At 41.3% G+C, this 26,907-nt stretch overlaps 1 protein-coding gene across 1 annotated transcript in view; it reads right to left on the reverse strand.

Moving 5' to 3' along the window:
- Positions 1–3,442, reverse strand: part of SIM1 (SIM bHLH transcription factor 1) — a gene marked incomplete at both ends in the record, with an annotated part of 71,312 nt that extends 67,870 nt beyond the window's left edge. The window contains one exon of the mRNA XM_083348348.1: positions 3,268–3,442. Within this exon, the coding sequence (XP_083204474.1) occupies positions 3,268–3,442 (175 nt within the window). The remainder of the gene's footprint in view (positions 1–3,267) is intronic.
- Between the last annotated feature and the right edge of the window lie 23,465 nt (positions 3,443–26,907).

The following is a 26,907-nucleotide window of genomic DNA, read 5'->3' on the forward strand; positions in this document are numbered from 1 at the left end:
AATCGATTTAGCAACCCTCGTCCCACTAAGCCAGCGTTTCCCAACCTTAGGAACTTGAAGATGCGTGGACTTCAACTCCCAGAATTCCCCAGCCAGCTATGCTGGCTGGGGAATTCTGGGAGTTGAAGTCCACGCATCTTCAAGTTCCTAAGGTTGAGAAACGCTGCACTAAGCGCCTTCACGCACCGCAGCGGCTCTCCGGCTGCCCCAGTGCAACTGCTCCATACCCGCGATCTCCGAGCCCGGCGGCTTCCACCGGCTCGTACTTGGCCGCCGTTAATCCCCTCCCCCGGTCCTCCGCCCCCGAGGCTTAACCTCTTCTCCCCCATCCCGTTTCATCCCCTTTCCTGCCCAGATATCCGGCGGCTTTCCAAGTCAGGAGGAGTTGGGACGGGAGAGCACCCCCTTTTTTTTCTTTTCCTCCGGTCGCCCTGATTTATTTACTCGCAGGCTGTACGAGCCGCGCCATATGCTTCCTCTGATCGAACAAGCCCGCCAGGGAGGTGCGGGTAATTGAGCAGATCCGCCGCGAAGCACGCACCCCAGGTAGCCCGCCGAGACCCGAAGCGGTGGGGAGGGGGGGGGGAGAAGCGCGGCTAATCATCTTGGAGAAGCTGCACGGGGGTCTCTCACCCACCCGTTGGCTCCCTTCCATCCGTCCCACCCACCCGTCCGGGGGAGAAAATGCCAAAAGCAGCCCAAGCATCTGGCTGGCTGTGCGACGAACCCGTCGTAACGGTTGAGGATCGTGACGGTCGCAACAACTACATCCCGCTTACGTTCGCCTTCAAAAGGTAACCTCCAGCAAAGCTCTCCGAAGGAGGCAAATGTATTTTTTTTTAAAAAAAAAAATCAAATCTCTGCCTCCGCTTTCTTAATCCAGACGGAGGGCACCTAACGCTTAAAACTCCCGAGCCCGTCTTTTTTTAAACAAAAAACAGAAAACGCCGCGTTACTTGCACGGCTTTTCCCAAGGAGGCGGCGCAATTCAGCAGCCGCTGAGCGGCTTTCGGTCTCTGGGTTCCCTCCGCAGGCAGTCCGCCGAGGAATGCTACTTTTTCCCCGGGGAGGCTCCCGCAGGTACCCGCAGACGACCTCCACTGAAAGCAAGAGGCTTCCTTGCGGACAAATAGGTTTGCTTTTTGTAGCCCGTTGTAAACCTCTGTAAATGCACGAATTTTCGAAATCTTTGGCTCCGTCGTACAAAAAAAAAAGAAAGAAAAAAAAGAAAAAAAAGGGAAAAAAAACCACACCTGCAGGAATGCAATGGAAACTTTATTTCAAAGTGTCCCAGGGCATTGCTAAACTATGGCAATAATAGCCCTTTCGATTATCTTTCGCTGGTTACCATCCAGCCCAAATCAAGCGCTTTTGCCCTCCCCACGCTCCTTTTAGTAGGGTTGTTCAAGCGAGTTAATTCTGCTGCTCTTGAAGTCAGTAGGACTTGCAGAAATATAACCGGGAGGCCTTCTGCCTTGCAAACAGATTGATTGGCATGCTAATACACTGTACTGGGCATTGTCAAAGAGGTAACAGCTAAAAACCCAGTCCCTACTTTGTTGTTCTATTTTCAATGATCCCGCGTGTGTGTGTGTGTGTGTGTGTGTATCCTATGTTTACATCACAAGCTTACTTTGGAAAGAAGTTCTATTTTAAAGGATTTGGGATAAGGATTCAGTTTCTATTAAATTAAATACATAGAATGAAGGCTATTGCTAAGCACATTTGATTTGTGCTTAGATTGTAAGCCGCCCTGAGTCTTCGGAGAAGGGTGGGATATAAATGGGATTAAAATAAAATAAATAAATAAATTCCAACTTGACAAATTGATTGAAAATTCACTGCCATTAATAAACGCGGAAGTAGAAATTTCTTTCTAGTGTTTTATTACTCGGTTGTTCATAACAACATCATTTTTTATATCAATAATATTACATGTGTCCATAAATTCCACTGGGAAAAACTACAAGCCTCAATGGCCAGCCCATCTTTGCTGACTTTTCCAATCCCTGGCTAGAATAAAATTTCAAAGTAGTTCACAAATCCCAATACACAAAACAGATCTCTTGAAAAAATTTAAATCCATGGAGAATAAATTTATATGTCACTTCTGTATCAATTCTCCTGATAAATCTACCTAGGATTGGCTCATTAGGCTATTCCAGATGTGGATAAATTTCTTTAGTTTTACCTGGAACCTTTACTCCAGGTAACAGTAATAGTTCTAGAGGTAGTTAGAATTTGGGCTCTGCAGAATGCTCACATTTTGCTAGAAATACTGATGAAAACTTCTTAGACTTGTACGCTCTACCTATTTGTAAGCATTTGTAAGCATTTCGGGTCATCAGAGACCAAAAAAAAAAAAGCTTCATATTCCAGTTTCTGGGCTCATTATCTTCAGTGGCAGTTCACTGACTCTTACTCTGGTTTTGATTTCCATCCTGTGCCAGGCACAACAACAGTTTTTCCACCCTAAAGATAAGAACAGATCTGAGGGATGAATTATGACTTTCCTAGCCAAAGGGGCCTTATTCCAAGGAAGGCTTTTATTTCCCCAACCACCTGGACACAGAACCAGGGCAAAGACTATGATTTCTCTTTGGTCTCCAAGAGGGATTATGGATGTTCCATCCAGATGGGCTACATTGATACGTATTCACATTTCAGATTTCTTTCTTGTGCATCTCTCTTTCTGCCCCCCCCCCTTGCAGTTGTGCCACCTTGGTCCACACAATAGAAACCAGGGCTTAGGATCTGGATCAATATTTACTTTGGTATTAATTCCTTGCCTTCCTTCTCCCTCTGCCCAAATTTTTCTATGGTAAATACGAGATGCCCTTTGGGGCAATCCACGTGGCCTGACCGGGGAGAGTGGTGGGTGGGTGGGATGGTTTGTTTGTTTTAGTCACTGGAAGTGGCAGCTGAGCTCCCAGCTTCGTTGTGTTGACAAAGGTGCCTCTGGTTCCCTGAACCAAACAGGTCCTATGTACCAAAGAGGAAAGGGTTTGGGGGGGGAGGGGGAAAGGGAGGAGGAAGAAGCAGCAGACAAAAGAGGAAAGTCTCCAGAGAACTTCCTGCAAAATCCACAAAACTTCTGTCCTAAGAAGAGGTTTTCACTGGACTGCTTAGTTAGTCGCCCTGGAAATTCTCTTGAGTAGACAAAAGAGGCAGAAGTCAAGGTTGGCCCAGCCAGGAAGAATAACCCCATTGGTTCCACTCTCCCTAAGGCATTGGGGAGATGAAAGTCTCAGGAGGGGTGTTACCTACCTTCCGGGAAGACCACCCTCATTTTTAAGTAGCTGGTGGTGAGACGAATGATGGAGGCCTTGTCCAGTTGCGAGGTGATAGCCGAAGGCAAAGGCAGAAGCTTGGCCAGTTCGTAGAATTCGCTGTTTTCTTTCTCCCGCCTAGTCCGGGCGGCATTCTTAGATTTCTCTTTCATGGTGCTGCCTTTCCCCTTCTCTGCGACCAGGCCAGCTCCGCAGATGCATCCAAGAAGAAAGGTCACTCCCGGCAAAGCATCGCGCCAGCTCCGCTTGGCTTGGCGTCCCTCTAAGCCATCTCGCCAAAACCTCCGGCGCTGTGAGGTTCAAGTGGGGACGAGGCGAGCACAGGGCTGCTTTACCAGCTGAGGAGTAGCATTCTGACACCCTCGATTTCAACAAAGCGGCGGAGAACCCACCAAATTGAGGAATCCAGAGGAAAGAGCCCCCAAAGGCGTGGTTGACTCTCAGCAATTTAGCCCAGGACCCTGGCGCTTCTCTTCCTTCTCTCTTGGCCAAAGTAACTCCTCCGCCCAGGAGACCTCATAGCGCTTCTCTTTTGCGCCTCCTTCCTCTTTCTCAAGGATCTCCAGGCTTCGGGGCGCAGGCCTTTGGCAATTGGCCGACCCAGGCCCCCCTTTCCTTCAAGCAGCTGTGAAGACAACAGTGGCGGGACGGGGAGACAGAAACAGCCAAAGATTAATAATACTCTGACACAGGTCCCCTTCTCCCTTTGCCCATTAATTAAACCCTCGAACACATTACGGTGACTTTTGGAAGAACCCGGCTTAGGATTCTGCTATAGGTGCGGAGCGAGGCTGCGAAGGGAAGACGGAGAGAGAGACTGTTGCTTATAAGCCACGGGTGGAAAGGAAAAAAAGGTGAGGGGATTTAAAGGTTCTTGGAGGCTCCCATAGGGAAATTCCAAAAGAAATCGGTACCGGTGGGAAAATGTTGTATCTGTCCACTGCGGCTTCGGATCTGGCTGATTACAAATAAGCTTCAGCCTCGCTCCAGAGTGGTGAAAAGAATATTCACAGCAGTAATTCTTGGGAAGAGTCCCTTCCTTCTGGCTTTCCTCCATGTTAAGCCCAGAGCCGAGAGATGGCCTTTGCGTGGTGTGGAATTTATACGTAAAGAAATTCTAAGGAGACAAAAGGGCCCCTTCGACTGACCAGGCGCATCTACTTATATAAAACGCTCAGATACCAATTTCTAATTTCCCCATTTCCTTCTGGCAGCCACTCCTCCTCTGAGGGACGGTCGGCTTCGTTCGGGTAAGGTACAAAAGCCAGCCGCTTCCTCCCAAGTTTCCCATCCACAAACCCTTACTTACGCCTCACTGATCTGCCGGACAACTTTGTTACACCTCGATTAAAGTCCCGTTTGGAAGTCATTATCGCGAGCCCCAACTTAAACACGGAGCTCCGACTTTAAACGTCTCAACGATGGCGATCTCTCCGGTAAATAATACCGGCCGCAGGGGCGACAGGGATGGAGTCTCTCCTCCACCCCACCCACCCACCCCCCGCCTCCCCAAACCCGGAGAAGTCGAAGCATAGCGCAAGTGATGGCTTACCGCTCGGCGTTTTCCATTCACCCCAGTTTCGAAATCGCTCTTTCGCGGTATTGAAGTTTTTGAAACGGTCCCCGCCTGCCCCCCTCCCTCCCTCCCTCCCTCCTTTCCCCTTGGGCAGAAGTACGTGGAGCCCAAAAGCGCATCTTTCATCTCTAGACAAGCCGCCCTGCAGAAGAACGAGGGTGACTCCGTGTCGATCCAAAAAGAGAGAGTTACTTTCCCTCGCCCGCCCAGTCCCCCCTCCCACCGCAGCAGCCTCCGGGTGTCTCCTGTTTCTCCCTCCCCCAGCTGCCGCCCCCTCCACCTACCTGCACTCCCCGAGCCCAAGGTGACAGTGGCGAGCGAGACTTTACTATAAAGATCAGCGAGATCCGTCAAAGGTGGGAAAGTTTCTTCTCCCACGGGTGGAAAGGGGGAAATCGGTGCCTTCTTATCCTCTAAGTGTTGCTGTCCGGCTCGTCCAGGATTGCGATCGGGAGGAAGCGACAGTTAATGAGGAATCCTTAATTTCCAGGCTGAGAAATGCCTAATAAACTTCTGGATAGCCAAAAGGGCTTTTTACCCGAACTTCATTTCTCAGCCCTGCTTCAGTCTGCCCGGCCTTAATGCCACTCACACGGCAAGCTGGCTTCCTATTGGAACAGAGCGCCGAAAGGCCGGCCTCTTACTGGTTGAGCGGCGGAGTTACGTCACCCATTTCTGGGCACGCCCCTTTTTACCCTTGCGCGGGCCTGAAAGCGCCGGAGCCGCGTCCAGTTTGCGACCTTTCGGCTCCAGCGGTGGACGCGGGAAGGGACCCCTGGCTCGCTTCTTCCGCGGAGTCCCAGGGAGAGGACAAGGAAAGCACCCATGGGCGGGAGGGGCCGAGCCGTTGCTGCTCCGGTCCTGGGAAACGGAGCAAACTGGGAACAAGTGGGTCTTTCGGTTCTCTCCTGCAAGGCACTGCTTAGTTAAAAAAAAAAAAGCCTTTCCTTCTGGCAAGAGGGGACGGGGAAAAGTTTGTAGCAAAGGCTTTTCTGCAGTCGTACTAAAAGATCGGCTTCCCCGCGAGTAAATGTCGAGCTTGCATTAAGTCTTGCGGGTCAGCCTCAAGAAACTGGGAAAAGAATGCACACGTGTAATATAGTAAGCACGGGGCCCGGTGTTTAAATATATTTATTTGGTCGTGGAAAGTCATTCTTTCCTTTGCAGGGTTTTTATACCTTAACATTTTTTTTTTAAAAAAAAAACAACAACCACCCGTGTTAATGTACGAACTAGTTGACTTTTAACGAGATCTTAAAAGTTGATTTCGTCCAACTGAATACCCGTGGGATTGCAACACAGAGATGAGTTGCGCCGCTCGAGTGGTACAAACGAATCCGATTCTAAGTACTCGGTAGATGAATTTCCCAATATTGGAAATGTGTTGTTAGAAATTTCTGCAGAACGTCTCTTTATTAGCTGATTTTGGATTTGAGGTACTTAACTTGCTTCTTCGGGGAATAAGGGAATATAACAGGAATTATTTTGGATATCTTACAACTCGCCCTTCCCCAACGCACCGATTGAAAGCCTCTCTTCTCAGTTTCAGGAACAGTCCCACCCAACAGTTGGGTGGTTAATTCCGCCAGGCTTGACGGTGTAATAAAATGAAAAATCCCTGCTGGCAGAAACTGGGGTTCAGGTCAACAGAACAGCTAAACTCTTTCATACACACTTTATCCCTCTTTAAAAGCAGAAGGTAGGAGAGTAGCGATCCGGGCTAGAAAGAAATGCAGTACTGGAAAGTTGGAGGCAGACTCTCAGCCAATTCGCGGGACCTGCTAGTTCCTAAAAAAAAAAAAATCCCACTGAATCGAACGCGGTTGATTCCCGCTAAATACGCAGGGTTTCAATCCGACTTTCCTTTTTCAAATAGCCAGAATGCCAAAACCTAATCGTTTCGCTTCTGTAACGTTGCAGATCGCTCAAAATGGTCCTTTACATTCGTCCGCTCAAATCTCGTTCATTTTTTTAAAATAAAAATAAAAATCCAAAGACCAATATACCCAACGCGCATAGAATGCATTGTCTTGTGGCAGAATATGAATCTTCGCATCCTCGCCAGCATGGATAAAGAATCGCATTTATCGTAAGGAAATTGAGCGTCTCCGAACGCAAATCTAGCGCAGAACATTAGAAGTGAAGTTTGCCTGCAGCCTCCGGTCAGATGTGCGAGTTCAAAATATTATCTGCACGGGATTTGAATGGAGCGGACCGACACAGGCCCAGCTCCAAGGAGGTTTGAAAGGCTCAAAACCCTCGTGAGTTTTGCACCGGCCTCTAGGACCCGGGTTCTGGATGAGAGGCGCTTGAGTAGATGAGGGTCTACAGAGTAGCTTCGAAAGGTATTCCTTTCCCTTACTCCGGCGTTTATTTTGCACAGCAGCTGATAGATTTAGAAATTGTGGAAGAATGCCTTTTGCGGTGAGATGCAGATGTTCTCTGAATGCCTTGGTGTTGACCAGCGCCAAGTAAGATTATACCCCATTAGGTGAAAACGGGAAGCGAAGGTTCCCACTCGGCCCAACTCGCTCGTGAACACCAGGAAACTGTGTGTGTGTGTGTGCTCGCGCGGGCGGGCGCCTGTATAGGATCTGCTTACGCACACATTAAGCCATAATGTTTTGTTTCGGCTTAAGATGTTTTATAAACCCAGACTTGTGATTTGTGGCTCGCCGTGCTAGGTGAACGCAAGGAAATGTGACTCATTCAAGCATCCACGGTAAACCCTGTGTGTGAACCAGATCGTGCAAATGGCACGTGTAAGATTGGGGGGGGGCGGGGGGAGGTGGGGGCGGTTCTTTTCCTAAATGATACCGCTGTGAGTCTTTGGAGAGAAGTAAGTTAAAAGCCAAAGAAAAACATTAAAGATACTGCCTACCACTTCCGCTGCCACATTCATCGTCCTTTCAAAGGTCTGAAGTCAGAATGCCATCACGTGGATGTAACAAGTGTTCCTACTCCCAAGTCGAACCCAGTTCCCGCCCAGTCGGTCAACCCATTTCTTCAAATGTGTGTTGTTGTTTTTTACGGTACGGATGGTTGGATTTTAGAGCCACTTATTTGAAAGTCCAATTTTCCATCGGCATACAACCCATCCTAATGCATGCTTATTCGAGTTCGTTTTGTCTTAACGGGAGTTCTAATAAACGAGTCGGCATACTGCAGTGTTGCATCTGGATCGGAGAGGCCGATTAAAAAACCTATTTGACATCAGAGCTGACCTCCCCAAACCCTTGTGCGAATAAAATGAAAGGAGACCCTTCGGTCGGGTCTCTCGAGCTCTCCGAAGCAAATCCGAAACACAAAACGCCAATAGTAAATAAATAAACGATTAGCATCTGCCGGCATCTTGGCAGTTTACAGCCCACGCTAACTGCAAACCAATCTCCGCTCCGCTCCGTCTGTTAGCAAAGTCTTTTTTTTTACCCGCTCTCAAAAACGAAACGGTCAGGAAAGCAGAACCAAAGTGGGTGTAGGAAACAGGGAAAGAACGGCGGGGCCGGAGTAACGTTTAAAGTCGTCTTTGTCCCATCCAGATTTGCCGGGAATCGGATTCTGGATCCCAAAGGGAGAACTCGGGGACGTTCCGGCGTCGAAACACTTCCCAAATCGCCCAAACACGGCCGAAGTCCTCCCAAGTCAAGGAAGAGGCTCGAGGGCGGAGGGAGAAGGGACGGGGCCCTCACCAAGGCTTGGCTTCCCTAGAAGGAAAAAACAACTCCCCGATCTGGAAGCTGCGGGTCAGGCCGGAGTCATTCCTCTCGGCAAACACGCGGGGAGTGAGAAGCAGGTCCGTTTGAATGGCGCCGGATGGGTCGGTGCCACCGCCAGTCGTGCTTGTGGCGAGACATCGTTGAAAGATCTTTCTCTTTCTTTCTTTCTTTCTTTCTTTCTTTCTTTCTTTCTTTCTTTCTTTCTTTCTTTCTTTCTTTCTTTCTTTCTTTCTTTCTTTCTTTCTTTCTTTCTTTCTTTCTTTCTTTCTTTCTTTCTTTCTTTCTTTCTTTCTTTCTTTCTTTCTTTCTTTCTTTCTTTCTTTCTTTCTTTCTTTCTTTCTTTCTTTCTTTCTCGCCACTCGGTCCCGGAACAAATCTGCAGGTGCAAAACGACCTAGAATACGTTCATTCTGAAGTAAAACACTGCGCTTGAAACGACTTCGAAGCCGGCCGCCTGGCCGGCCTTGTTTCCAACAGGCAGCAAGGTGATCCCAGTGGCCGCCGGGAAGTTTCCCGCCGCCATTGCCGGCTCGGAAGGAAAAGCCGGAAACGGAGCCAACGTGTTGGCGAAGCCAGCGGTTTCTTTTGGCCTCCGGGAAGTTTTAAGGGTGGCCGGAAGGAGAAAGAGCCAAAAGGGGATGCACTACGAGGCGCACCTGGGTGAAAAGGGGGTCTAGGATTGCAAGCATCTATCCATCCAGGCTGTGATGTGGGGGGACCAAGTCTCCCAGTGTTCTCAATGGCCAGTGGGGATTGTAGTTCCAAGTTTAAGGTGTCAGCTTGAAGAAGGTGATGGTAGCCCTAGTTGCAAAATGGTCACTGTGCCCTTGAATACAAGATACCTATCTGGGCAAGGAGAGAAGCAGAGGCTTATCCACCCATTGATGGAGCACTTTTGGAGAATAAGTTGGATCATAAGTTGAGTCTCTGGGACTCTTCTCCTAACCCAGACATGTCAAACACAAGGCCCGGGGGCCGGATCTGGCCCGCGAAGTGGTTTCATGTGGCCCGCGAAGCCATCCTGGAAACAGTGAGGGAACGGCCCCCACTGCCTTGGCCCAGAGACCCTCCTTCTGCCAGAGACCCCCAGATCTGTCCCACTCCTGCCCAGGCCCCCATAGGCAGCCTTGATGCGAACGATGTAGAGCTGGCCATGCCCACCAAGTAGGCCATACGCACTCTAGTCACGCCCACCCAGTAGCCCACGCCCACCCTGGCCATACCCACCCGGCCCCCTGAGGGCAACCGCAATGCTGATGCGGCCCTCAATGAAATTGAGTTTGACACCCCTGTCCTAACCTAATTGCTTCTCAGTTTTTGGATGCTTCTGGCTAAGGAATAATTATAGGAAGGCAGGCCTTTGCTTGTTTTGAAATACTCTCCAATCTTTCTTCGTCCTGTAAACTCTCTCCTATATGATTAACAAACTGCTGGCCTGGAGCCCTGCTAGCCCAGGATTCCCTTAGTTAAATTCTTCACACTTAGCTACAAACCATCCCAGGACAAGCTTGTTTTTCCCAGTCATCCTGTCAGAGAAATCCATGAAATTCACCAAATTCTTCATACCAGTGAAGCCTACAGGTATCTTGAGAAAATGGGAATCTTCCATTCTGTTCTCTTGGGGGTTTGATTTGGAGAGAGGGCAATTACAGAGTGTCCTTCTGGTGAGAGATTTAGCATTGCAGCTGAACCACTGATGTCAGCTTGTTGAAGTAAAGTGGAAAGTATCTTCAGTGTGACAAGCTAACATACACAAAGCACATTTCCCAGAATGGATGGAATTGGATTCAAAGGAAATATCTCTTTGTTGAGGGCTCAGTTACTTGTGCTTGACTCCAGACTATTTGTTTGAGTTATAGTTACTTCTGCATATACAGGGGCAATGCCTCAGCAAAGTGAATTTGAACAGATTTCCTATCTTAACAACTCAAGACAACCAAGGTAGTTGGCAGCACCTGGCCAACCTTTGTTGACAAAGTGAATTTGAACAGATTTCCTATCTAACAACTCAAGACAACCAAGGTAGTTGGCAGCACCTGGCTAACCTTTGCTGACATTGAAAAATTAAGTAGGTTTGGACCTGATTAATACTTGAAAGGAGACAATCAAAAACTTGCTGGGCTGTAGCCTTGACCCAGAAATTACTAAACTTTCTAAAGATGGCAATGGCAAGCCAAGAAAACTTCATAGATGTGTCCATGCAGTTATTAACTTGCTCTACTGGAAACACATTTTATTTTTTAACAGATTTGCATGTTTGAAATATAGGATCATAAAGAAATCAAATATGCTTTAAATTAGCCTGCTTGTTAGCTTTCAGGAATTCATTTAATCGTAGTTGTTAATTGTGGTGTAAACTAATCAAATTCTGCAGCATATTCTTTAGAATAGTCTGTCTCTAGATACATCTATTGTCTCTTTTTTAATATAAATTGCTCAGTTTGAACAGGTCACCATATAATATAAAAACAAGAATAAGGCAATGTCCAAACGTTGTAGACTTCAATTCCCATAAGTTCCAGATAGCATAAACAATGGCAAGGGATTATGAGAGCACACCTAACAATATACATAATACCTGGAAGGTACCAGTTTTCTTAGACTTTTTCTAGAGTCTTGTCTTTGTAATAGTAAATAAAGTGGAATATTTATATTTCAGTCTATTGAGGAATCTCATTTTAATCCCATTTAGAAATGGACTCTTCCCTCTGTTTTACTGTACTTATATATAGCTCACTTTTCTGATGGAGTAGAAAACAATTCATAACAATTCTAGAACTCTAATAAAACCACAAGTGAGACAAAATATAGTATTCTCATATTTAAAAAGTAGGAACTTAAAAGATGTGTATATGTCAACACATTGTAACTGGCTTTTTGGAAATACTATCAAAATGAGAAGGGATTTGGGATCGAAATACTCATTTATTTAAGCACAAGCTTTGGGTAAGTGAGGATGATTCCGATGTTGACTGGAGTTCTTTTCCCATTTACCAAGAAATATGTTGAATTGAATTCAGTAGAATGAAATTTTGATTTGATGTGTACAAAATTGCACTGCCAGATTACAATCTTGATAGGCACCCCTTCCCTAATAATAAGCCTCACTGAACTCTAAAGATTCAAACCACATCCCCACTCTTGGCTTAAGTGCTATTCAGTCCTCCTCATGTTGGCAAAAGAGATTGCTGTTACAAATGTGGTTCTCTGGAGCATTGATTCCATCCTGGGCTTGTCACATTTGTAGTGATTTCATACTAAAATGTGTTGTCTTCCCTGTTAGATATGCTAAAACACTCTTCTCCTTTTCTCTAACATTATCACCCTTCTTTTTATTAACTAGTGAGAACTTTATACAAATCTAAGCACTGTAACAAGGAGGAACAGGGCTTTTGTGTCTTCCCTGAGATGATGATAATGGTGATTTATTAAACTTGTATGCCTCCTGTTTTCTAATGGCTCTGAGTAGCTCACAATGATCAACCATATCATTATTAGAAATATTTATTTCTCCTTTTCTGGTTCCATAGTCATATGGCTAATTGCTTTGCAAAACCATCTTTTCTTATTGCAGTGGCAATAGCTACTTGTGTGCAGTGAATAGATGTGGGTATGGGATAGAAGGAGAAGTTAGGTGAAGCAATATGACACATATACTGCTAAATATCCTAACAGTGTGATTATAAAAAGTTGTGTGAGAATGTAGCTAGTAAGAGAGTTAAATGGCAGTGGTAGTTCCCAGGAAATATTGCAAGGGAAGGTGGGTTGACTTCCCTAACAAATACACAATAACAAATCTAACTGACAATAAATGACTGTAGACAAATATGAGGGATTTTATCATATCTACCGGTACCGCTGAAGGTTAGCATTTTCTGAGAAAGGGTCAAAATGAAGAAAGAGATCAGTAGCATCAGCAGCTGTTGGTTTTTTTTTTTTGCATGCCAATTACCGTAAATGTTCTTAAAAATGAGTACTACATGTAATACAGGGATGAAAACATGGCTTGAGATATTCGGAAGAAAAGCAACTGCCTGAGATCACTGAAGGTTTCCAGGAAAACTGGAAAGGGCAAAGAATCTGGTGTGGTATAGAAGAGATGCAAAATTAATACAGTTATTCAGAGATGTGTAATCATCTCACACTTTATTTTCTTCTAAACCCATCACTGGTACTTGGAAACTACTTCTGAACATTTCCCATAAATGCTATATAACATATATCCACTTGGTTTCTCAGAAAAAATGTTGCTTTAAACCCCCTTCTCCCCATGAATTGAGAAATGATAAATAGTATGATTTTATCTTTCCTTGATGGAACAACTCTGGAAGATGTCCAAAGCTTGGCATGATCCCTGAGCTTCAAGACCACAAGCCTAGGATGTAATCCTTCCCTTCCTCAGCTAGTTTCCAATTTGCAATCCCATTTTAATTATACTTTATAATCTTTGGAGAGATTAAAGTATCCAAAACTGTTTTTAGGTCTCAGTGGCTTTAATAGTATAGTATTTTAAGGTACCTGATTCTGAATTAAACTCCTAATGTCTCCAAGTTCAAGAAGCTGGGATCTAATTTCAATGCTAAAGCTAAAGAATCCTAGTTGTGTAAATTGTCCAGAGGGGTGATAATATGAAGAAGCATCTTTAAATTGCTTCTTGGAATAGAAAATATTACTGAGTGGAAACTGAAGAAAGCTGGCTTTATTTTATTGGGAGATTTTGACCCAATCACAGACAATACATTCTTCTTATCATGGCTATTATGCAGATAAATGTGTCAGACTGTTCAATGGTATGCCATATCACTATGTAACTGTGGCTAAACAACACTTGGCTGAGTGCACTGCTTACTCTAAGCCATCAATTGTATTAATAAATAATACAATTAATACAATCAACCACAAATAGGGTTCTCCTTGAGTTCTTACCATGGTGTTTTTTTCATTGCTTCCCAACCTCAGTTCCCCAGCTTTAAAATGGGAACAAAACTACAGGCCTTCTAAGAGGAGATTCTCTTGAGAAAATGAATATTGCATCTGGTACAATCTATTGTTTATGCTTTGCATTATTATAAGTTTTAGAATAATAATTTCAAAAGACTTTAAAGGGCATTTGGCATTTGCATTCTTCTGACCTGGAGCTGGGAACTAGCTCTGAATGTAGATTTTAGATTTCTAGACTCATTCCAGATGTATGAGTGACTTTGCTCTATCCCAGCATTTCTTCCATTTGGCTCTTTTTAATGCTCCTGGCAGAAATGATAATGAGAAAGTATTCCAGCAGGAGGAGCTGGTTTAGAAGCAAATGGATTCCATGGCAACTCCTGACTCCCCATGACACCAAATAGCAATCCTCTGTGTTGGAAATTGCCTGCGTGGCTGTCTTCCCAAGATCAGGTTTTTATTGTGGGGAGGTTTCCTTGTTTCAAGTCAGAGATGCTAAGAATTCCATGTCCTGTGCATGAATAAGCATGAACTGTCCACTTCTGAAAAAACGCACAGGCTGCTGTCTGCCTGTCCAACCTGCATTTGGTTTTCTTTTTAAATATAGCTCTGTGGTTTGAAAAAGTAGAAAAGGCAAAACGAAGAAAAAAAATCCTGAGCTTAACCCTAATGAATGCATAGCCTTTTGTAGCTAGGGGAAAGAAAAGAGTTGAGGAAGATTTACCATACATAAATCTTGAACCACACATTCTCATTCTGACTGGGAATACAACCTCTGGTGCAGAAAATGAGCCTGCGGTCGGTCAGCCCACTAGCCTTTTTTTTCAGAACAGGGAAATCTCAGAGAAAATAGCCTGGGCCTTCTAAGCACAGACCAAGATTGCTCTGCCAATTCTCCTGGCACCTCACAAAACCTCGGGATCAGAGACAGCGCAGCACCTCATCCCACAAGCACAAATTAATGCTCAATTATTTTTTTTGGTATTGTTTGACAAAGGAAGTGGAAAAGAACTTATTTTTAAAAGATCTTTTGGACACTTGAGTATTGGTTGTTCACAACTTTAGCTCTTTATTGGGTAAAATGGAGGCTGCTGTGCTCTCTTTATCCCTGCATTCATTGCTTTAAAAGAGATTAGTTGGTTACGTGCCATCAATTTGTTTTTGAATCTTATCAACCATATAGATTTTTTTTAACCAAGCAAATCTGTCCTTAACCAGTTCTTTCAAGTCTCCCAACGGTGCACTCATCTCCACTGTGACTGAATTTATCCACCTTACTTACTGCTGGTCATTCTCTTTTCTTTCTTTCCACCTTTTCCAGCCTTAGAGACTTTTCCAGAGATTAAAAGTGGTAGAGAGGGATTATTTCAAAAAATACATTGTGGAGAAATCTGGAAATATATTCTGTTGAAACCTTGCAAGGTTAATGTCCTTAAAAAAATCAACTATTCTTATTTTAATCTAATTCTGCAGAAAAAAAGAGAAAAGCATTCTGATACATTTCCTTTATGAACTCTTGACATTTTTTTTAAAAAAACATGCATTTTGAAGGTACCTGGTTTCATTTGTCAATTTTATATCACAAACTAGAGATAAATTATTATCTCTTCAAATGTTAAATGTTGAACCAAATCAGGACATAATGGCAGAAGCCTAATAATGCAAGAACTGAAATAAATTTGACAGACTTATTGAATAGAAAACCTTAAAAGATGATCTTATCTTGTAATTCATAAGGAAAACAAATCCCAGTTAAGGATAATTTTGTTGAAACACTTTTCATAGAAATTGTACTTAACTTGTCCAGTTTAGTATGATCTGCCATGTAAAACAAAATGCAGTAGGTTCAACAAGCATGATCCAATAATGCTTCTTTGAATTGTGCACTAGACTTATTGCAACATAATGGAATTCATTGATAGATGATTTAGTGTGGATAAAATTTAATTGATCTAAATCCACTAGATCGAACTTAACTCATACTGTCACATCTACATAAAATGTATTAGGGTTGCATAGCCTCTGAAAATTTATTGGACTCATCATCATCATCATCATCATTTTTTCAGGCTACTGTGTAGTCCAAGATCACAGCCAATCAGATATTTGCGCCAAATGCACAAATGGGATGTGAGGGTAAGAAAGTATCATATCCAATAATGCAGATGATAGTATTCTATGATTATTTTATTTATTTATTTATTTATTTATCACCAAGTGTTGCATCTTATGATTTATGATGAATATATTTTATGTTGTTTGTGATCATGATTTATCACTATTACTTGTATGTACACTGAGAGTTTATGCACCGGAGACAAATTTCTTGTGTGTCCAACTACACTTGGCTAATAAAGAATTCTATTCTATTCTATTCTATTCTATTCTATTCTATTCTATTCTATTCTATTCTATTCTATTCTATTCTATTCTATTCTATTCTATTCTATTCTATTCTATTCTATTCTATTCTATTCTATTCTATTCTATTCTATTCTATTGTTATTATTTTTTCCTTCATGATTTTAAAACCTGTCCTTTAAAACTATTTTAGCTTGTGAACACCACTAAATCTCTGCAGCAGCAGGTTTAACAATAGTGGGCTAAAAATATTTATTTAGGGCTCATGTGAAATTTCTTAGAATTCTGGTTCTAAGTTTGATGTAGTTAAGATGCTAGCCTAAAAATCAGGAGCCTGGCTTCCGGTTCTGGAATTTTGGTGCTCCCAGATGTGTGAGGGATTCACTCCTTGTGTTGCCTGGATTTCTTCATTGGGGGCCCCTGTAAAAGGGTTGAAAGTTGCCCTGGAAGGGCGATGAGAGGGGGAGAGGTCTCTCCAGTCGGCAGTAGAAGGGCGGTGGCCCTCCTGTTGGCTTGGAGCTACTCTCCGAACCAAAGAAGAAAGGATCAGCCACTCCCATGGCCCATCATTTAGCCTTTTCCTGCCGAAGCCAAAAGCACAACAAAGCACTTAAAAACTGGGTGAGAATTGCCTTCTTGTTTTCCTAATTGTCTACTTTCCCTGTCAAAAGTTTCTTGAATTTGCTTCCCCCTGCGAGGAGAGAGGGAAGGGATTATTTCCCCCCACCATTAAGAGCGGCCTTTGTCTACATTGGGAGAGAAAAGGAACAGCCTTCTACTAAATTATACTGATTTATTGGACTTACTGCCTTTCTACTTTTGGCCCAAAGTTTCTATATTTACAGAAATGGACTATTCTACCTATTAGTCTAAAAAGGGGACAAAAAAAGAAATAAATAAAAATATACTGTCTTTGAAGTACTCTGAGGATATTTAGTGAATACTATTGGCAAACAAAGGGACCTGGTGGCTCAGTGGGTTAGGATGCTGAGCTTGTCGATCAGAAGATAGGCAGTTTGGCAGGTCGAATCCTAAGTGCCGCGTAGCAGAGTGAGCGCCTGTTACTCGTCCCAGCTTCTACCAACCTAGCAGTTCGAAAGCATGTAAAAATGCCAGTAGAAAAATAGGGACCATTCCGGTGGGAAAGTAACAGCGTTCCGTGCGCCTTTGGCGTCTAGTCATGCCGGCCACATGACCACAGAGACGTTCTTGCACAAGCGCTGGCTCTTCGGCTTTGAAACGGAGATGAGCACCGGCCCCTAGAGTCGGAAACGACTAGCACGCATGTGCAGGGGAACCTTTACCTTTACCTTTTATTGGCAAACAAGCTTGCTTACATTTTGGACTGACCTTGGCATTAAGATAAAAACCTGAAACAGCTGGAGATGAATTTGGCTTAGACTTGTGGAGGTGAACTCTTACTAATTTTTGTTTGAAAAATAGCCTCCACCAAGGACTATTTATAATTATTACAAAATGGAGAAGGATCAGCCATAAACCTTGCTTGATTATAACCTCATACTTGAAACAATCTACAGATGTCTATCTCCAGATTCAATAATTTACATGCCAACCTTAAGTCACAAATTGAAACCCAGACTGCAATTAAAGAATTTACACTTCAGAATATAATAAAATTGGAAGATATTACTATTGAGACAGAGGAATATAAGCAACAACTATCCAAAGAACCGACAACTTTAAAAGTACAAGGAACTATCACTATGGCAAATAACTTTAAGGACCAACAACATACTATGGGAAAACTTAATGTGCAAGATAGTGATGTTAACATAGAGGATGTGGAAGATCAACAAAGACAGTTTCCTGAAAGCCTGGATAGCCAAGCATTAATTACAAAATTGGATAAGACTCTCTATTTAAAGCAGATGAACCCAGACGGAAGAGGAATCCAGACCGAACTAAAGATAAAGTTTTTAGAGCAAATACAGAGACAAGAACTAATAGGGCAACAACATAATGATTACAAATGTTTTCATTTTTGTGGATCACTGATGGCTAGATGGCCTTCTTCAATTCAACAATATGTATTGGAGCGAAGGGAGACCTATCTGGATATTCAAAGGCCTTGGTCTGGAAACCTGATTGGCAAAAAAAGAAAGCCCGAGTTAGATTTTAAAAGTGAGTTCTTAGAGAACCATTAAAGGTTATCCTTTTAGTAATCAGTGATCTATCAGGATCTAAAATAGAAAATGTTTATGAGATAGAACTAGAATGTGTTTATGTATTTATTAGGCTTATTTTAGACATTATAATTTGTGCACTGACATAATGGAAATTTGGTTTATAGATCCCACGTTTCATGTTAGAAGACGTTTGATTATTCTATTCAAGAATTAAGAATTAGCTAAAATTTAAAACAGAATCTGGTTGTGTATAAATAGTTCTAGATTGATAAACATAGGCTGTGGTCCTGTCAGTAACATGTGATGTATTAGGATGTGAAACAGACGATGTTTATTAGGTAGAACATAGCTACTCAGCCACTGTGTACATGTTAGATGCTATAGTTTTTGCTGTAATGAAATAAGGGAAATTTGGGTTGTGAGTATTATTTGGGATGTTAAAGGCTAAATTTGAATAATATAATTAAAATTAAAATTAGGTAAACTTTAATAACAGGACATAGATATATCTCAATGAAATTGAATTGACAAATTTTTCAACTGACCACACTACCTCTAGAAATTTATTAGTTTAAACTGGTTGTATGAAATGTTAAGGGAAATTGAGAAGGATGTTTTGATAATGTAACCTGAAATATGTACTGAAAACTCTGTTACTAAATCTCTGATTACCCAGTCATCATGATGCTTTCTAAATATGTAGATTTTAACTGAAAAACCAATAAAACTTTTTTTTTAAAAAAGAAACCAGGAGCCTGTGTTCTAGTCCTGTTTTACGCATGAAAGCCGGCTGGGGAACTTTAAGGCAGTCACTGTCTCTCAACGCAGAAGTTGCGGCTGTGAGGAAGGTAGGAAGAGGAAAGAGTATTAGGTATGTTCACTGCCTTGAGTTATTTATAAAGAAGAAAGGCAGGATAAAAAACTAATTAATTAATTAATCCTAGTTCTGATCATTTGGAGGTGAAAAGATTTCAGCAATTTACTACATGCTAATATGTATTTGTAAATCATTGCTTTTTTGTTTAATCACCACTTCCCCCCCTTAAAATCCAAAGGTTTTACCTTCATTAAGGCATTCCTCTTGCTTTTGACGATTATGGATGGTTTTTTTCCCTTTTCCCCCCTTTTTTGTTCTTTCTTTCCTTCCTTCCTTTCACATGGCAAATGTGATTGCAAAATACTGTTTGTATAACTCTTTATGGATAAATTAGCTCTTTCATTTTTGGTCCCTTTGCTCTGTGCCCTGGACTAACTTTGAGCTATTAAGTATAGTTTCGATATCCCTTTTACTGCAGTCATGTTAGGATTACTGAACCTGCTTGTGCTGTTTACATATTTGTCTTTATTTCTACTTCATGAAAAGCTCCTAAAGTGTCTTGCCAACTTGTTGGTGTTTATCCATCCCTAAATTAAGTTACAAGGTAGAAATCTGAATACAAATGTTTAGGAGGTCCATTGCTTAAATCTTTATCTTCTGATAACCAGGGCTTTTTTTCTCATAGAACGCTCAGAACGGAGTTCCGGCACATTTTTTGGATGGAACCTTGTAGGGTAGGCAAGGCGGGTTGTATGACATGTTTGAGTTCCGGCACCTTTTTCTTTTACAAAAAAAGCACTGCTGATAACTATTCATTTATGTCTACCGCTGTTCATTTAAGAGTGAACTATCCTTGTAATAACTTACCTTTGTACTTTTTCATTCCTAAATTTTCTCAGAAGTATTTTGTAAGGGATTTTATTCCAAAAATGTTGAAAGTCTCATTATATCAGATCTACAGAATCATTCCTATTCAGGAGTATTTATAGTAAAAAAAAGAAAAGACGAAGGCATGGAAGTTAAAAAAGCAAATAAAAAACCTGGAGTGATTTTGATTTCTGTGCAGCATGGCCTGGTCTCTTATATAACAGAATAAAACAGTTGGAAGGGACCTTTCCCAGGCAGGAAACCCTATACTATTTGAGAGAAATGGTTGTCCAATCTCTTCTTAAAAACTTACAGTGTTGGAGCATCCACAGTCGTTCCACGTATTACTTGTTCTAACAAGTGCTTTTTTCCTAAAAAAAAAAAAGGTGCCGGAACTCTCATCTTGTTACTCTTTTATTTATATAATTTTATTTATATATTTATTTATATAATTAAAAATTATATATTCAATTCTTAACATAAATTTAATTTATTGTATTTAAGGCAAATGTTCATAGTAAATTCCAAAGTTTTGTCCAATTCTCATCCGGCAAATCTTTGAGATTTGAGCCAAATTTAATTCATAATTGCCTTTAGTTTTTTCATCTGTTTTTGCCTTAGATGAAGTAATGCATCTTTCAGGCATTCACCAAATAAACTAGAATTTGTTATGAGCATCTCCTTAAATACAAACAGCTCATAAGCCGGACCTACCTATATTAGCAACCACATTATTGATAGCTTGTACATACCATCTTAAAGATATGATCACATTTGTTCAAGTGAATGAGATGCTCCTATAACCCAAAATGCATGCTATTAATTCATCCCTGCCAAAATAGTTATTTTCATCAGACTTAGTTCATGATGAACTTAGAACACTAAGTTCTGTTTTATCAAATTTATCATGAAGACAGCATAGTAGGCTGCCATAGGGGTGAAAAATTTTGGGATAGCTCACCCATGTTTATATACTGCAGGTGAGTATAGTAAAGATGGAATATTTTTTTTGTCTTCTTGGAAAATGATGTGTTACACTTTAATAGAGGAGACAACTTTTGCATATATAGTATGACATATATTCCTTTTGGAAGGACTAGCAGTGGGAGATAACAGATGGCTAATACAAGTGCATATGCTGCCTTCAACATATATGTGTTTAATTGATGGAGTCATCTTACTGACCTGATAATGAATTACAAAAAAATTGTTATTAATACACAAGTTAAACATTTTGTTTCTATTTCTTTACAACTGCTGATAAAAAATGGCCTATGTTCAAATTATATACACAAGAGAACAGGCTTACGTGAGGGGGGGAAGTGTTACAATTCAATCTATTTATGAATATCAATGTATATGTCCATAATTGCCCAGTGTATTTTAACAATGATATAGAACTGTGCTATGAGCTTACAATTTACATTTCTTATTCTTGGGGAATTAATGACAGAAAGAAAATGGATTGAAAAAAGTAGATGCAAGAGTAACATTAGATAAATATGAAAAAATATAGTTGCATATCCTTAAGTAATTTATGAAAAAAATGCTTAAGATTACCACTTCAGATAGACATACAAAATCTGCAAGAATCCAGATAACCACTAAAATAGTAGGCATGAGACAGTTCCTGGCTGAGGGAGGTGACCCCCAGCCCCTCCAGGCCATACGGGACGATGTGGTCAAACCAAGTTAAGTCAGTGAAGTAGTTCAGGGGCAATCCGTGTGAGGTGATGTGTCTCCCACAATGCACACTGATGGCACCAAGCCAGATACCGGTGCGGGGTGGCCGGAGGGCACGGGTGGTGGGCCAGCTGAGGCAGCAGCAGACGTTGCAGGCCAGACACTCCAGGGTGCCCATGTAGGTGCACAGGGCGAGGCGGCAGCGGCGCAGGTCCAGAATCGGGTAGGCCACCAGCTGGCCTGGCCCATGGAAGGTGAGCCACCCATGCCCCATGCGTGTCACCTCCGTGTCTAGTGCCTGCAGCTGCCCCACTAGTGCCGCCTCTGCCTGCCCCGTGTAGAGCGAGCCCACGGCTCCCACAGCACCATGGCATTGCCGCTCCCGTCTCCTCCAGGTATCTTCAGGACTACTGTTAAAAAGAGGTGGAGAGGGAAATCGTGTCTGCCAGGCCTCGCCTCCCCATTGGGCTAAGGGTCTCGCAGAGGGCAGGGTGGACTTGACAAATGCGAGTTATTTGAGGATGGGGTTTCTTTGCCACTGTGTTTTCTCCTTCTGACTTGTGGTAAGCCTGGCTGACACGAGGTGAGCATGAGGCAGGGATGCACATGTTTTCCATGCTTCGGTGCCAGGCTGTCCATGCTGCAGCGTGGAATGGAGAGCCTGGCTGACATGGGTGAGCACAAGGCAGGAGTGCACATGGACACTGCTTTTTCAGCAGGGCAGAATTAAGTGCTGCTCCTCACCTCTCACTCCTGGTCCTCTCTTACTTACAGCTAGGAGATGGTGTAGTTGGGCAGCAGGGAGGGGTGCAAAGATCCTGCCAACTCGCCTTCATTGCAGATAACTTGCATGTGCAACATTTGCTGGCTGGGTCTTTTGGCGCGCTCAGCAGCAATTCCTATTGGTTTTCAAAAGCCAATAGAGGGAGTAGCACAGCTTGTGCAAAAGTTGAAAAAAATCCATAAAAAAAAGGTGCCGGAACTCCATTCTGAGCATTCTATGAGAAAAAAAGCCCTAGTTCTAACCGTCAGGAAATTTCTCCTTCGTTCTAGGTTGCTTCTCTCCTTGATTAGTTTCCATCCGTTGCTTCTTGTCCTGTCTTCAGGTGTTTTGGAGAATAGCTTGACTCCTTCTTCTTTGTGGCAGCCCCTGAGATATTGGAACACTGCTATCATGTCCTCCCTCGTCCTTCTTTACAAAATTTTATGGCTCTTCATTGCTTTGGATTTGATTTCAAAATGGTGCTTTGGAAGAGAAAAGAATACAAATGTGAACTTTTTTAGTTCTTTTCCCAGAATTGCATGGTATCTGAAAAAGGCAGTTTAGGATCTCTTGAAGACTCTTTAAAGCAGAGGTTCTGCATTTGGGCTCTTTGTTCACCTGCAATCATTTTACCTTTAACATGTCTGCAAAAACTTACTTGGAATAATTTGAGTTCTTTGCTTAAGAAGGCCTCTTAAAAATAATGCAGCATTGACCACTTGGAATCCAGTCTTTTGGTAGAAGTCAACTTTAAAGATTTGCTATTCGTTTACTTATTTTGTTAGGAGACCAGCGATTTCACACATTGGAGTTTCTCAAGGATTCTTAAAAGGAAACTTCCTATACAAAGAAATTTCTTTTTTACCTTCCATATTGCCATCACTACTTACCTCTGGTTTGCAGATAAAGTTGATTTGAGACTGAGTTTCTGTACAGGAGCTTCAGCAATGGAGATAGATGCAAACAATTATTTCAAACCTTTCTACTTTTAAGTGACAGCAGTTGTCCCAGATCTCACAAGAAGCTTTCCACTGCTACCAGTGAGCACTTTTTAAAAAGACAAACTCAGGAAATACCAGGAACTTGAAAACCATATATTCTGCCACTGAGATGTGGTCCCAAAGGATACTTAATAGCTTTTAGAAAAATACTTGTTTGAAAAACGTGAAACACTTGGAACAAGAAGAGTGAAACGTTTCAATAGGAAGACACTTTCCTATACAAACATCTTCTCTTGAATCAAATAGAAGAGTATCCACATTTGGATTCCTACATAATGATTTCAGTAAAAAATTTTAACATCCTTGAAAAGACAACAATGAACATTTGTCAGACCCTGACCCTGGGAGCAGTATTACACAAATTAGCCCCTAATGATATAGATCTGCTGTCAAATAAAATTACATGAAAAAAAATCACCAACCCTTCTCCAACTGTTATTGGCATCTGAAACATGCTCGGAACAGAAGAGATTAACACTTATGGTAAGGAAGAGGTTACTACGCGTAGTGTGAAAGATTTTCCCTAGGTTAATGCTACCTATGTGTTAAAACATGCTTATTTCTGCTTAATGCACAAGTACTTTAAAAATCAAAATAAACTTTCAGGAATAGTTTATAATTTGCTAATAAGTGATAAAGCAAAACCAGTATAAGCTTCACTGAACGAGAATGAAAACAATGGCCCATGACACACACTCTCTCTCCCTCCCTCCCTCCCTCCCTCTCTCTATATATACTGCTCAAAAAAATAAAGGGAACACAAGATAAGACATCCTACTATTAAATACAGTACATTGTGTTAAGTGTTCCATATATATATATATATATATATATATATATATATATATATATATATATATATATATATATATATATATATATATATATATATATATATGTTTCAAATGTTAACTCTTTAGATTACCTTGCTAGGCCCCAAACATGGGGCAAATCTTTATTTCCTGTTTTCAGCCTATCTTGAAGGCTATCGAACAGGCAGTAGTCACACCGGACAATTCATATATTTGTGTAAATTACTAACAAAGAATTAAAGGGAAACTGAGATGCATCTCAGTTTCCCTTTAATTCTTTGTTAGTAATTTACACACACACACACACACACACACACACACACACACACACACACACACACACACACATATATATATATATATATATATATATATATATATATATATATATATATTACTTTTGCACTTTGATTTCCATTCTGAATTTATCTGTGCTTTCTTCTAGACGTGGGGTTCAACCTTTTGTGTTTTATTCTAAATAATTGGATAGCATTATGTAACCTCAATAGGTATCCGCTTGCCTTTCTTCATTCTCCTTTGCCCTTTTCTTATCACTGCCTTAATGTATGCCCTAAGCTTGTTCCAGAGGCATCAGATTCTGGAGTAGCTTTGATGGCCTTATTATAATGGTAGAAGGAGATGGTGAATTGATTCTAATGTCTGGAGCTCTACTTTAAAATTAAACTGAGCATATTTGAAAATATTACTATAGTTTATGAGAGTATAAAGCATTACTACAAGGGGAAAATGAATCAGTCATTGTGGTTGTTAGTTGCGAAGTCGTGTCTGACTTCATACCCTCATAGAAATTTGTACTTGACGTAAAACACTATTATATTGTGTAATAAAATACCATTATATTTCTTTAAAAATACAATGTATATATCTACATAAAATTGTAGTCCTTCAGTGATTTTAAAATTTAGTGGGTTTAATTGCAGATAAATAAAAGGACAGAATTTTAAAATTACATGGGGATTTCTTAAAATATGATCTCTTGTTTCTAAGTGTATTTCATAAGACAGTTCTAGAGGAGAACTACTAGTATGCCATGCAAGTTGCAAAAATAAATTTGAGCTTCCTTCAATTACCAAGAGCAGAGAAGATTGTAATTCTCCACATGTAATCAGATAAATGGTTCATTAAGAGAACTCATCAACTTAGGGAACAGAAGAATCAAGTTACCACGAACTATTTGGAACTTCACCAAAACCAAGATTCTTAGAAAATATATTTGTTAGGCAATATGATCTCTATGGAGAATCTGTCATGTACAGAGATAATTTCCTCTTTGGAGTAATTTTTTTTCTTTATAGAGTAAGTAACAAAGATATCTAAGCAGTAAATTTCTTAGACATCTTTCTCAAAATAATCCAGAAATCCAAAAATTATACTCAGTCATGTAAAATCAGATTTGTATAAACTCACTTTGCTGCCAGTCATCTTTTCAGATTTATAAAATCCAAAACGGTTAACTAAATCTGAAGATCAATTTACATTATCTTCACCAAGACCTAGTAGAATATCACAAGTAAAACACGTAAAATAATGTAGTAATGTATAATAATCAGGCAGAAATACTCATTATATTAAACAGAGATAAATTAAAACTAATGAAGTAAGTTGAGCATTGATTAGTCCACTCTGGTATTTTGCAACACTGATATTTCGATTTGAGTTTGTTGGAGAAGCATCTCTTGTTTTCATTAAAAAAATTATACCCATGCACATTTTATAAATTGCACTTATATGAATCTCCTTCAAGAAAACCCAAGAGGCAGCCTAGATCAGTGATCCTTAAAAACATAATTTAACACCCCCTCTCCCCTTTGGTAAAACTGTCAAAATGTTTCTGTAGCTTATTTTTTTTAGTTCATCTGGAATTAATCATTCTATCACTGCTCTTAGTTTGTTATTTTTGTAGCATTGCCTGAGCTGCTCATATAATCTTTTTTTAATTGAAAATATTACCCAAAAACAAAATATAGATCAATTCACAATGAAGGCCAACAAGTACAATAATGGAATGCTTCAGATTCAGTTCCATACAGTTACTTTGGAATGCATAGGGACCTAAATGTAGCAGCTGTTTGCAATTCCTCCAACCAGTTGCATGTGCCCCAAAAGATGCAGTGCTTTAAAGAGTTGCAGATAGATGTTATAATCGTATCCCTCTGTGCTCCAAAGCACCTTTTTTGGAATTAAATCTGATGCATTAACAAGCAATTGCCATTTGAGAATCAGGAGTGGCAAGCAAACGGGCAATGACCATCTAAATATTCAAAAGTATATAAATAGGCATTTTTTTTCTTTTATGCACAAATGTAATTCTTCCTAAAGATCTCCTTTATATTCAAAATATTTGATTTATTCAATTAACAGAGATTAAATTGTAACATTTTGCAATTCTCCCTTCGATGGGGAGGACTGGAATGGGAAAGGACAGGAACAGAGAAAAGGTAGTGATTTTTGTTTACAAGTAGTTGTCAGGTCATGACTATTCACCCAACAACCAGTCAAAGTAACAATGTGCTGAATGAATGGTACTTATGACTGGCCCTCAGTGACTCTGTGGTCATGTGATTGCAATCTGGGTGTTTGGCACCTGGCTTGCGATTATATTGCATTGAGCAAGGGTCACATGATTGTGGTTTCTGATGTCCTCTGCTGGTTTCCATAAGCAAAGGCAGTGGGGAAGCCAGCAGGAAATTGGAAATTGTGAACATTTGAGGTCCTCATTTAATAATCTGCATGGTCCTTGAGTTATGATGGCACCTGGGACTGCCAGCATTCCTGTTTCAGAAGCTTTTGTAAATCAGTATAGGCCTTGACATGCTTGACTGCAGGAGCATGAATGTCATCTTAATCTTTCTGCAATAAGAACCTATCTTGGATAGTGACCCTTTTTGTAAAGGAAAAAAACCCTTCTATTT

This window comes from Vipera ursinii (assembly GCF_947247035.1).
Source record: "Vipera ursinii genome assembly, chromosome: 1".
NCBI lineage: Eukaryota > Metazoa > Chordata > Lepidosauria > Squamata > Viperidae > Vipera > Vipera ursinii.